We start from the raw sequence: 12,825 nt of genomic DNA on the forward strand, positions 1-12,825 counted from the left end.
AAAAAAAAAAAAAGAATGTTTTTAGCAAGGCTCTTTGCATGGTGAAAATCAAGAGATAGCATCCGTGTCCAACATCAGGGGCTTAAAGAAGTATGGGCTGCATATTACAAAGGATGCTTTAGAAAATACATCCACGTGGTATAAAGATTATTTCCCTATTAGTGTATGGCTCAGAGAGATTGTAAAGTTGTCAAAGGTGACAAATTCTGGAGGTAGCAGACAGGGATATGAATGCCAGGCCTGCCTCAGGAATCCTGCCTCTTAGTAGACGTCAGCATGGAGGACTCTCTTCTGAGTTCTTCTACACTTTCTAAATTGTATGCTTTGAAACTGAACAAACACAACAACAGCAATAAAGTCACCCACAGAAGAGAAAAAACACCTCCACATGGACTGCCTGCCTTCCCCATCCAGCCAGGAAGTGTCTCACCCTTGAACGATGCCGCCAGTGAAGCCCAAGTGCTCGGAAAAGGACTCCTGCAATGGAAGGAGAGACAGGTCAGTGCCAGGCAGAATAGCCTTGGCTGCTTGGAAAACTCACACACTGTGTGGTGTAGTGATCACCCACAGCAGCTCTGAGGCAAACACAGATGCTAGACACAAATCTTCTAATCCACTGACATCCTTTCCCTCATGTGCCGCAATCAAAGGCAGGGAGTCACCGTATGACATTCTTCATCACTCTCCTGAGCACCTGAGAGTAGTGTGGGGTCACAGTCATCCTCATGCTGACTTGGCATGCAGGGGTCTGAAACGACCCAGACACTTCATACCAGGAACTACAGAACCAAGAATATAGATTCTCTATTTTTTTTTTAAAGAATCCAGATTCTCAAATGGTACTGTGGCCCAAAAGGGCCCTGACCTCCATACCTCACTATGAAAACATCCAGCAGACACAGCATGGCCCCACTTGTGAGAACCATGGGAGAACATATCCCCAGAGAAGACCATCCAAACACTCCCCTGGCAGTCACTGAGGGGGAGCTTTCAAGGACTTTCATTTCTTTATTTTTTTTTTTTTTGAGACAGAGCCTCAAGCTGTCCCCCTGGGTAGAGTGCCGTAGCATCACAACTCACAGCAACCTCCAATTCCTGGGCTCAAGCGAGTCTCCTGCCTCAGCCTCCCAAGTAGCTGGGACCACAGGCACCCGCCACAATGTCCAGCCATTTTTTTTGGTTGCAGCCATCATTGTTGTTTGGTGGGCCTGGGCTGGATTTGAACCCGCCACCTTAGGTGTATGTGGCTGGCACCTTAGCCACTTGAGCCACAGGCAACAAGTCAGGACTTTTGTTTCTATTATATAAAGCCCAATACTGTTGAGATGGTTACAGTGAGTACTGGAAAACAGAAAATAAAGAAACTTGTGTGCAGGCATTGCCTATTCACAATGTTCAAAATTGTTATTATTATTATTTTTTGAGACAGAGGCTCACTCTGTCATCCTGGGTAGAGTGGCATTATACCTCACACTCTTGGGCTCAAGCAATCCTCCTGTCTCAGCCTCTCCAGTTAACTAGGACTACAGGTGCCTGTCACAATGCCTGGCTAGTTTTTTCTATTTTTAGTAGAGACGGGGTTTCACTCTTGCTCAGACTGTTCTCCAACTCCTGAGCTGAAGAGATCCACCCACCTCAAACTCCCAGAATGTTAGGATTATAGATATGAGCCACTATGCCTGGCCCTCAAAATTATTTTTGGAAAAAATTGTTAGGGAGAAGCAATCTAGCTCTGCCTGGGAGCTCAGCAGAGACAGGTGGCTCCAAGTTGTCCAGAATATGGAGGGAAGCCCCGATGGGGGATTGACACCATCTTACTCCAGAGTGCTGCTTGGGGCCTCACCTCAATGTGCTGGAACATGTACGGATGGTTGCAGATCTTCCTCAGCTGCATGATGGTGTTCATCAGCGTCTTGGTGCCGCCCTTGCCCTGGGGAGGCAGATTAAAAGGTCTCAAAGGGTTTTTGTCCCCAGGGCAGGGTGGAGGTGTGGCTGGTGAATGAGGAAGGTAGCAAAAGGAGGGCTGTAGGGAAGCTTGGGTTGGGGAGTGTGTGGCTTGTGGCACAGCAGTTAGGAGTGAGGGGACGGCTATCTTTGGAGGCCGAGAGGCTTGGGGGATACAGAAATCACCTGAAACATTGGACAGCAGCACTGGGGGTGCAGGGTGGAGGGACCAATGGGACAGAGTAGAAATCAGACTGGCGAATAGCTGGGCCAAACCCCGAGTGCTGCACATTCTAGGGAGTCACCAGTGGGTTTTAGCCAGGTGGGCTACAGTGACTTAGAATGCTCCTTGGGCTACAGGGAGAAGAAAGAGCTGGGGGTAGGCACTTGGGTGGAAACCCACTGCTGCAATAGGTCAGATGAGGAAGGGCCCAGGGGGGAAACTAGAGGCCGGGCCAAGGGTGAGATGCGGCAGAATCAAGGGGTCCGGTGCATTTCCTGGGAGGGCACATCAGAGTCAGTGATGTCTGGGACCCTTGGCTTTCTCCAAAGAGAAGTCCACCTGCCCCCATGCATCTGCAATGAGACTCCACGGCAATATAACAACATGGGAAAGGGGTGCAGTGGCCTCGACTATCACACAGCCCTTTCCTGGACGGAAGTGTGGAGCTTCCTAGAAAGTATCAACCTGCTGGGCTGAGCACCATGACCCCCAGTGCCAACTGAAAAGAGAACAAAGGGGATACAAGATGGCAGGCAAGTGAGCCTGACACAGACCATCAGCCAATATCACCAGGGATAGTCAAATGCCTTCAGGATTGTGAGCATGCTGGGCCTCAACCAGAACTAAAGCCACCAAGGAGACCTGGCAGTGAAGAACCTGATGGTGAGTGTGTACTGTGACCCGCCTACCTCGAATACCTAGGTAGGCCACAGGGGACTCCAGGGCCTACCTTCTTGTCCTTCTCTGAGCCATCGGTCAGCAGCACACCCTTGGCCTGCATGTGCCGGTATAGCACCCGCTGCAGAGCAGACATGTCACACTTGATGACGTACTCCACCTGCGGGATGGGCAACGTTCACCAGGACCCTAGGTCCCAACAACCTCTCAGCCCCACTGCACTGCTTATCTCTGAGCGCCTTAGGAGGCAGGCTGGTTCCAGTTTGTAAGCTCTGATTGGGGGTGATGAGCTCCCACAGCTGGGAGGGGAGGGAAGACACAGGCTAAGAGAGAAGTGCCAGGACAGAGATACACAGGTAGATGTTGGGCCAGGAAGGGCAATTGGGCACCTTCCAGAGGCCTCTCTACAGTTGTCCAGGAAATAAAAAGCAAATATGATTAGAGAGAGGCGCACCTGTAGCCAGGAATCCCAAGTCCCATGGGCCTTGCTGCAGGGCCTGTGCTCCAAAGCATGGCTGCAGCCGTCACAAAAACCCATAGCCATCCTGTGTGGGAAGCTGGCCCAACTAGCCATGGCCTCCACATCCCATCCTAATGTGGCTAGGAGGACCTGCCCAGGAGTCTGGCCATTGATAGGACCTGGAGTTTTATGCTCTAACCCGATAAACGTACCCTTGGTTTTAGAGATCCACCGGGTCTCAGGCTCCAGCCCCAAACTGGATTGAGCAGGACCAGGCTGGGATTCCTAGTGAGAATCACCTGAGTACATCCACCCTGGGGAAAACCTTAGGCAGAATGCCCAACAGCAGCTGCCTCTGCTCAAAACTTCATTACCTTTTCGGGCAACTGGGCTTCAACTTCCTTCTTGAGCCGCCGGAGCAGAAAGGGCCGCAGCACTTTGTGGAGACGCCGGATGATGAGGATGGTCTCCTCCTCATTCAGGTCCACCTGGAACACCCCCAAGACATAATAAGTGTCACCTCCAGAGGAGGAAGATGAGGGTCTTGCCAGCAACTGGGGCAGACAGATTTCCTTAGAGCCACCTGGGTTTTCAGGCTGCTTTATGCTTTCTGGGGGCCTAGCAGGGAACCCTCTTCCTTAGGAAAACTACTCGGATCTGATTCCCTCCAGGTAATGCCTGGGCCAATAAACTGCAGGTCCCATGACACCATGCTCTGTGCACCTTACCAAGAAGAAATGCAGCAGCACACTGTGCAGCTTCCCCAAGAGTCACAAACTTCGGGCGGTGCCTGTGGCTCAGTGAGTAGGGCGCTGGCCCCATATACCGAGGGTGGCGGGTTCAAACCCAGCCCCGGCAAAACTGCAACCAAAAAATAGCCAGGCCATTGTGGCCAGTGCCTGTAGTTCCAGCTACTCGGGAGGCTGAAGCAAGAGAATTGCTTAAGCTCAGGAATTAGAGGTTGCTGTGAGCTGTGTGATGCCACAGCACTCTACCGTGGGTAACAAAGTAAAACTCTGCCTCAAAAAAAAAAAAAAAAAAAGTCACAAACTTCTATGTTCACAAAACCACCACCAGGCCACAACAAAGGCAGAGGGCACTGGACATGCCAGGATGACCAATATGTGGCTCACCCTCAGGCTTATATACCTCTGCAGTAGAGAGCCCTGAGTGCTTTCTTGTGCAGCCTGGGTGGGATGGAATCAAAAGAACTCTGCTCTTGGCTCGGCGCCTGTGGTTCAAATGGCTAAGGCCCCAGCCACATACACCTAAGGTGGTAGGTTCAAATCCAGCCCGGGCCCGCCAAACAGCAATGACGGCTGCAACCAAAAAAAATAGCCAGGCATCGTGGCGGGCGCCTGTGGTCCCAGCTACTTGGGAGGCTGAGGCAGGAGACTCGCTTGAGCCCAGGAGTTGGAGGTTACTGTGAGCTGTGATCTACCCAGGGGGACAGCTTGAGGCTCTGTCTCAAAAAAAAAAAAAAAAAAAAAAAAAAAGAACTCTGCTCTCCCACAGCATCTGCTGCTCCACTAAGAAAGCAAATTTTAAAAAATTAATAACAAAGGCTGGGCACAGTGGCTCATGTCTGTCATCCTAGTACTATAGGAGGCCAAGGCAGGTGGATCTCCTGAGCTCAAGAGCTCAAGAGCCTGAGCCAGAGCAAGACCCTTGTCTCCTCCCACCCCCCCCGCCACCCTCCCCCCAAAAGAAAAAAACTGGGCATTGTGAGGGCGCCTGTAGCTCCAGATAAATGGGAAGCTGAGGCAAAAGAACTGCTTGACCCCAAGCGTTTAAGGTTGCTATGAGCTATGACACCATTGCACTCAACTCCAGGGTGACTGAGTGAGACTCTGTTACAAAAAAAACAAAAGAAATTTAAAAACAGGCTAGGCATGGTGGTTCAAGATCTGTAATTCTAATGCTCTAGGAGGATGAAGCAGGAGGACACTTGAGCTCAGGAATTTGAGACCAACTTGAGCTAGAGGGAGACTCCGTCTCTACTACAAATAGAAAAACTAGCCAGGCATTGTGATAGGTGCCTGTAGTCGCAGCTACTAGAGAGGCTGAGGCAGCAGGATCACTTGAGATCAGGAGTCTGAGGTTCCTGTGAACTAAGCTGATGACACAGTACTCTAGTCTGGGGCAACAGAGTGAGACTGTCTCAGAAACAAAACAAAACAATTAACCAGAGGTAGAGGAAAGTAACAGTATGCCTGAATTTTTCTTCTATCACTCCCTGGTAATATCCTAACAGAATTTTTTCTCAACTCATAAAGTGATGAAACTACAGTATCTGTTTGTGGCCTGGTGGTCCTAAGGGCCTGAAAACTGGGGGCTCCTTTATTATGACATTCCAGGTGAAGCCTCAGTTTCTTCTTTAGAAAGTCCTTTCCTTCACCAGTGCCAGGGTGGGTGGGGACCATACACACAGTGCAGACGCCCCTGCTGTCCTAAGAAAAACCTCATAGATGGGGATGAAGGGCAATCTGGCTGCCTGGGATGGGGCATTTACAGGTGACCAGTTGCAGTTCTGCTGTCAGCTTGAGGCTATGGAAGCTTAATCCCATTTGCAGAAAACTTGGCCCATCCCATAAACATGACAAGACTGACAATATGATAGACTTTAGGGTTAGTGCTTAGCACAAGCACAGGGACAACATTCACCAACATAAAGATCTAGCCCCCAATAAATGCTGTGCCACAGTGGGCTCTCTCGGGCTGATGGTGCCATCCATGGCTGTCAAGCCACATCAGCCACAACATGCTGAAAATAGTGTAAAATAGAACTTCACCCTGTGGTTTCCTTAACTGAAAACGTTAAAGTTTCCTGCTGCCCCAAGAGGGAAATGTGAACTTCTTAAAGGGACCAACAGGACACTGGAGACTACTGACTATATTCTCCATACCACTCTAGTCCCATGACCAACTCAGGACCATATTCCTAGCTGTCCTCTCTCTGTGCCTGGAGTACAGGGTCAGGAAAGCCTGAGTGTCCTAGTGATGATAGTGATGATAGTGATGATAGTCCATCATCACTATCTCTGCCCCACTCTGTGCACATGTGGACTGTGGCCTGGCACATGGCACAGGCCCTGCCCACTGTGGAGGACACTCAGTGCACACTGGCCAGGGCAAGCAAGCTAAGCTCAGAACTGTCAGCACAGGCATAGCTCTGCTGTGGACAGCAGAATTTCACTCAGAGGTCCATGGCCTCTTGCCCCGCCACAACCAAGAAGCCAGGCAGGCACACTAACCTTTTCACCAGTCATGGCAAAGGGTGCATTGAACCACTGCTCAAAGGTGCTGCAGCTCTTGAAGATGGTGGGCAGCAGGAAGTTGAGCAGTGCCCAGAGCTCAGGGAGCTTATTCTGTAGGGGTGTACCCGTCAGCAGCAGGCGGCGGGGGGCCACGTAGTGAGTGTTGAGCACCTGTGTCAGCTTGCAGTGGTGGTTCTTCATGCGGTGGCCCTCATCCACAATCATGTACTTCCAACGAATCTGTGGGTTCCACAGTGAATGGTCAGGGGAGGGGAAGCAGTGGGGCGGCCCCAGTGTAAAAGGAGAATGTCCCATTGGGCACTCAGATACCAGGAAGGCCTCAAGTGGGGAGTACAGACTTGATAGCATCCCTGAACAAGGCTGACTCAGAGTTAGAGACACACAAGGCAGCCTCTATAGAGCACGTGGTCAAGACAGATGGGAAAATGCATCCATGATGTCAGGTGAACAGACCAAGTTGCAGTAAAGTATGTTGGATTTCTAAAAAATTCCTATATTTGGTATGGGAAGTGATAAACCAGCTAAGTGATAAACAAAAACCAAAAGAATAAATAATAAATAAATAAATAATTCCCATATACTAATCTACAGTACAGAAAAACGCCCAACACATTTTGGCAGAACACACATCTTGATGACTGGAGAGGTCGTCCCCCTGGAAGATGGGTGGTCTTAAAGGGATTGGGTTGGTGACAGGTATACTTCCAGTAAGAAGCTATGTTTCTAAAGGCTGATGAGTGGCTCAGGTACATTCTGAGTGTGGAGCAGGGGCCAGAGCCCAGAGCTTGTTGGTCCCTTGCCACGTGTCACACAAACACAGCTGGTCACTGAGTGCATCTACAGGTGGGAACCCCAGGTTTAAACTTCAGTTTGGGTCTCCATATGACCACCACAGACCCCAGGCCTCATGGGGACACAGTGAGGTCTGAGCCAGGTATGCTGGTGGGGAAGGGACATGCTAGTATCTCCCACATGGAACACCCCACATCACACAATGCAACCAGGTAAGCACAGGGTTTTCAAAGCTTTACTTTCAGGCCTGAGTGGGGCTGGCTTTGTACCACACCAGAATGGGTAAGCCAAACAAGTGCACCCACAGTACCAATCTAAGACAGAAGACTGTGGGCAAGACACCTGGCTCCCCAGGCCTCATCCTCTTACCTGTTAGCTCAGGGAAGTACAAAAGGCCAGTACAATACAAAGCCCAGTATTGTCATTGCCACCATGCACTGGGAGGTGTGGTGACTAGTAAATATCTCTTCCATCCTGGGGCCAAAATCTCCACAATTCAACATTCACTCCACCAGACAGATACCTTCTACCCCTCCTCAGATTAAGAAGAGGCATTTGGGTGGGCAAAAGACCTGCCTGTTCACATCAAGGTCACAGCAAATAGTAATTCTCAGCAATCACTGATGGCCAAGCTGGAGCTACCTTCACAGTTACATCCCTAAAGAGGCTTCCAGGACTGTTCAGTCCTCACTGACCATTCCAACCCAAGGGCCCAAGGCCAAAAGGCCACAAGGCACCTCAGTCAGAGTGCTAGGACCCCTGTCACTTGCCCAAATGCTAAACTTTGTCCCCTGGGCAATAAGGAGGCATAGCCCCCAGGGAGGAAAAGGAGAAGAGTCGAGAGATACGTGACACCGTCTGGTCAAAACACACTGTGAGCGGCAAGGTTCTTTCGTAGAAGCCATGAGAGAAGCCAGTGCACATTCTCTGTAGATAGCCCCACCCTCTGGACATGAGCTAAGGCCTGCCTGGACACAGTGAGGCAAACCCAAGGTTATCCTGACTTGATTCTTTCCTATATATACAGAGCAGCTGTCTCTTTATACACATGTGGCTGACCCCTTGGGAAATTATTTGCAGGAGGCACTGAAAGACAGCATGACACTCATGACAACTGTAGTCAAGCAGTGACAGTACCCAACAGTGTACAAGTGTTTTGCACGAGGACATGCTACCTTGGCAAGGATGTGCTTGTCTTTAATGATGTATTCGTATGTAGTCAGCAAAACATTGAACTTCCCACTCCGGAGCTGTGGGACAAAAGCCCGTCTTGCTGCCGGGGAGCCCTGCAAGAGAAACAGGATAGACGCTGCTCAGCCTCTGGCAGTCAGGTGGTATGGGCACCCCCTGCAGCTTCCCAGGGATAAGGGAAGAGGGCTTATCCTTGCCAGAGATGACAAGAAAAGATGCTGGCTAAAGCCAATGGCCTGTCTACTAACATTAACACACAGCACAAACTAGAGGGAATGAAGAGGGAATGAAGAAAGACCATGGGCCAGTGGCAGCCCAGGCCCTCAGGAACTGTGCTGCCTGCACCACCACCTGCCACATTCCTGGTGGCTGACCAGCTCACCTTGTCCTGGGTCCCCATCTCAGATTCCCAAACTGGAAACCAAGGCTCTTCCCACCATGGTCCTATCTATTTGCTGCCCACATCATCATTCCAACCTCCTCCGCAATGAGCAAGTCTATCCTGCCCCTTCCAAACTAAATTCCGGTCCCAGCCTGTACACTTGCCTCTGGGCCCAAAATCTCCTGCCAGCAGAGCTACATGGTACCTTTAACCCATCAGCTACTCAGCCTTCCCCAGACCCCTGGAAACACCATCCTCTCTGCCTATACCCCACTCCCTCCCAAAGAGCTGAAGAGTGAAGCACCTGAACCTGGAAGGTCAGTAGCTAGGGACATCACCAGGCACTACCTCAGTTTCCCCACCAGGACAACAGACCCAATTACAGTGCCCACATCACAGGGCACTTGTGGAAAGAATAAAAACTGATCTCCAGGAGGTACTCAGGGCAGGTCTGGTTTGGGGCCCAAGTTACCCCAGCATCTTGTCACACAGTAGCTGGGGCATACACTCATTAAGTCCTCATAAAGGAACAGAGGTGAAGACAATGAACTCTTCCTGTGAACATGTTAATGTCACCATATTCCATAAATAAAATAATTTTTCTTAATTTTCAAAAACAAGAATTCGGGCGGCACCAGTGGCTCAGTGAGTAGGGCTCTGGCCTCATATACTGAAGGTGGTGGGTTCAAATCCAGCCCCGGCCAAACTGCAACAAAAATAACTGTGTGTTGTGGAGGGCACAGCTATTTAGGAGGCTGAGGCAAGAGAATCGCCTAAGCCCAAGAGCTGCAGGTTGCTGTGAGCTGTGACGTCACAGCACTCTACCAAGGGTGACAAAGTGAGACTCTGTCTCTAAAAAAAAAAAAAAAACAACAAGAAGAATTTACCTCCCCCAAGTGATCCTAAGCCTGCAGTGATGATATGATCCAGTACATATGAAATGAGAACCTAAGCATCATCACACAAATGCAGTGGACCTCCCTTTCTCTACTACCTGTATCTCCCACATCCCTTCCCTGTCCAAGCCATGACCTCAACAAGTAAGAGGAAACCTCTTCAGGCTGGGACTTACCTTGTAGGACACCTTCACCACAGAAGGGGCCCACTTGTCAAATTCATATGCCCAGTTAGACAGTGTTCTGTAGGGACAAGAACATGAGAGTCAAGTTCCAGTTTCCCAGTGAAAGCACACTGCTGCCCTCAGAGCTGCCAGAGGAACTGATTATGTGTCCAAGGGCGGCTGAGTGAGGAAAGGAGGGCCGTAAGGACTTGGGAAGCCCCCGCCACAAAGGGCATGGGCAGGCTACAGGGCAAGGAGGAGGGAAAGGTGCTCCCAGTAGAGTAGCAGGGACATAGAAGGGTGGCACTGAGCATAGAGAAAAGCTTCTGGAGCTGCCTTTCAGCCAGGGAGGGAGTGGCAGCGCTTCAAGATGCGCCGCCTGACCACACCCTTGCTGCTGCGGGCCCTGGCCCAAGCTACAAGCACAGTGTCACTCTCCTTGCAGGATGTCCCAGTGGCCAGAGCATACACAGCAGCACAGTGGCAGCCACCTACAAATATGTGAACATGCAAGAGCCTGAGATGGATACGAGGGCATCAACTGACCGGGCAGCTCGCATCCTGCTGTGGACTGAGCTCATTCGAGGCCTGGGTATGACCCTGAGCTACCTGTTCTGGGAGCCAGTCACCATCAACTACCCATTTGAGAAGGGTCCTCTGAGCCCACGCTTCCGAGGGGAGCATGCACTATGCCGTTACCCATCTGGGGAGGAGCGCTGCATTGCCTGCAAGCTCTGTGAGGCCATCTGCCCCACACAGGCCATCACCATCGAGGCTGAGCCAAGGGCAGAATGTAGCTGCTGGACCATACGCTATGACATTGACATGACCAAGTGCATCTACTGTGGCTTCTGCCAGGAGGCCTGCCCCGTGGATGCCATCGTTGAGGGCATCCAACTTTGAGTTCTCCACAGAGACGCACGAGGGGCTGCTGTACAACAAGGAGAAGCTGCTCAACAATGGGGACAAGTGGGAGGCCGAGATCGCTGTCAACATCCAGGCTGACTACCTATACCAGTGATGCCTCCTCCCTGTCTGCGTGGCCCGCAGTCTCTGCTGCCCAATAAAACAGCTTCAACTCCTCCAAAAAAAAAAAAGAAAAGCTTCTACAGGGAAGACCCTGGAATGAACCTGGCCAGGGCCAGACAGTTAGGTCCTGGAGATCAGTCTGCTGCCACCCCTGTGGGGTAACAGGCTCCTGTGAGAACACACTACGTGCTATGGGCCTGCTGTTGGGAAACACGAATAGCTTCAGGGCACCAGATAGCTCAGAACAGTGTGAACAAATGTTTGGTATAACACATACAGAAGTGTGCATACAGGGTTAGCACAGGGGACACTGATTTCCTAGTGCTGTCTGCCAAGAGGACCTAGAAGCAATGACAACCCAGAAACAAAGAGCATGTCCTAGCTCGGTGCCTGTGGCTCAAGTGGCTAAGGTGCCAGCCACATACACCTGAGGTGGCAGGTTCAAATCCAGCCCAGGCCCACCGAACAACAATGACGGATACAACCAAAAAATAGCCAGGCATCGTGGTGGGCACCTGTAGTCCCAGCTACTTAGGAGGCAGAGGCAAGAGAATTGCTTGAGCCCAGGAGTGGAGGTTGCTGTGAGCTGTGATGCCACGGCACTCTACCCAGGGGGACAGCTTGAGGCTCTGTCTCAAAAAAACAAAAAAAAAAACAACAAAGAGCATGTCCACACTGTGATATAGGTTTCTAAAACCACCATGACAGGGAAGCCAGGACTCCTCAGAGAATGGCAGATTCCAGGGCAGGGCCAGGAAATGGAGAAGATGTGTCTGGAACATTTCAATGCCAAAAAGGAAGGACATCCTCAAAAACCCCCATGATGACCAGGACATGTAAAAGGGGCAGAGAAGCCAACTAAAAGAGCTTTCAGTGTCTGAAGCTGGAATGATCTGAGCAACAAAAAAAAATAAGGCCCTGCCTGTAATCAGGGCTATGCTCCTGGGCCAAGCCAATCAGAGCAGATTGCCTCCCAGGCCAGTGATTGGCTGTGTACCGAGCTACACCAATGAGAACCAGTCCCTGGGCTTCTGGGAAAACCATGGAGCAGCCAAACCTTTCTGCAGTAGGTACAGCGCCAGAAAGAGGGTGCCCAGAGCAGCTCAGAGAGGCCAGAGGAGGCTGAGAGGTAGCCAGTGAGTTTCTTCAGGATGCTGCCAGCGTGCCAAGCCCCCGCTGCGTCTGAGAGCACCTGTGCCTGTGCCCAAGAGCTCCAGGGCCCCTGAAAAGGGCATCATGAGGGAGTAGAAACAATGTTTGCTCAAAGGAGCCTCAAACAACCTCTCCCTACTCTTCTAGAAGGAGGTTTTTGTCCCCCATTATGTGCTCTCTGCTGGTTGCGGGGCTTGATGAGAACACCATAGACATCCTGGAAAAACAGCCCCAATTGGGATGACATATTGAAACCATCAAAAACTGCTTAGCCAAGTGTTGTTGTGGGCACCTGTAGTCCCAACTACCTGGGAGGCTGGGACCAGAGGATCACTTGAGCCCAAGAGTTTGAGGTTGCTATGAGCTGTGATGATGCCACAGCACTCTACCCCAGGCAATAGAGTAAGACTCTGTCACTGAAAAAAAAAAAAGAAAAGAAAAAGAGCAAACCTGTCACCAGCTTTTCTATCTATCTATCTGGCCAGTTATTTGTATCAGAAAGACTTTAGGAAGAGCCAAGATCATTCTGGCAGCACATATACTAAAATTGGAACAATACAGAGAAGATTAGCATGGCCCCTGAACAAGGATGACATGCAAATTCGTGAGGCATGCCATATTAAAAAAAAAAAAAAA

The 12,825-nt window shown here is 50.6% G+C and overlaps 1 protein-coding gene, 1 non-coding gene and 1 pseudogene across 2 annotated transcripts in view; 2 read left to right on the plus strand and 1 right to left on the minus strand.

Annotated features, from left to right (window-relative positions):
- SMARCA4 (SWI/SNF related, matrix associated, actin dependent regulator of chromatin, subfamily a, member 4) overlaps window positions 1-12,825 on the minus strand; it is a 126,870-nt gene that overhangs the window by 45,535 nt on the left and 68,510 nt on the right. The window contains exons 17-23 of the mRNA XM_012810135.2: window positions 10,021-10,087; window positions 8,551-8,661; window positions 6,560-6,802; window positions 3,680-3,793; window positions 2,898-3,005; window positions 1,844-1,930; window positions 431-477 (exon numbers count right to left, since the gene is read on the minus strand). Of these exons, the coding sequence (XP_012665589.1) occupies window positions 431-477; window positions 1,844-1,930; window positions 2,898-3,005; window positions 3,680-3,793; window positions 6,560-6,802; window positions 8,551-8,661; window positions 10,021-10,087 (777 nt within the window). The remainder of the gene's footprint in view (window positions 1-430; window positions 478-1,843; window positions 1,931-2,897; window positions 3,006-3,679; window positions 3,794-6,559; window positions 6,803-8,550; window positions 8,662-10,020; window positions 10,088-12,825) is intronic.
- Window positions 10,373-11,091, plus strand: LOC100955790 (annotated as a pseudogene).
- On the plus strand, window positions 12,709-12,813 carry LOC111727856. The gene has a single exon (XR_002775305.1). It is a non-coding gene; the product is annotated as a U6 spliceosomal RNA (small nuclear RNA).

The sequence above is a fragment of the Otolemur garnettii genome, unplaced genomic scaffold (assembly GCF_000181295.1).
Source record: "Otolemur garnettii isolate 467f Iridium unplaced genomic scaffold, OtoGar3 scaffold00127, whole genome shotgun sequence".
NCBI lineage: Eukaryota > Metazoa > Chordata > Mammalia > Primates > Galagidae > Otolemur > Otolemur garnettii.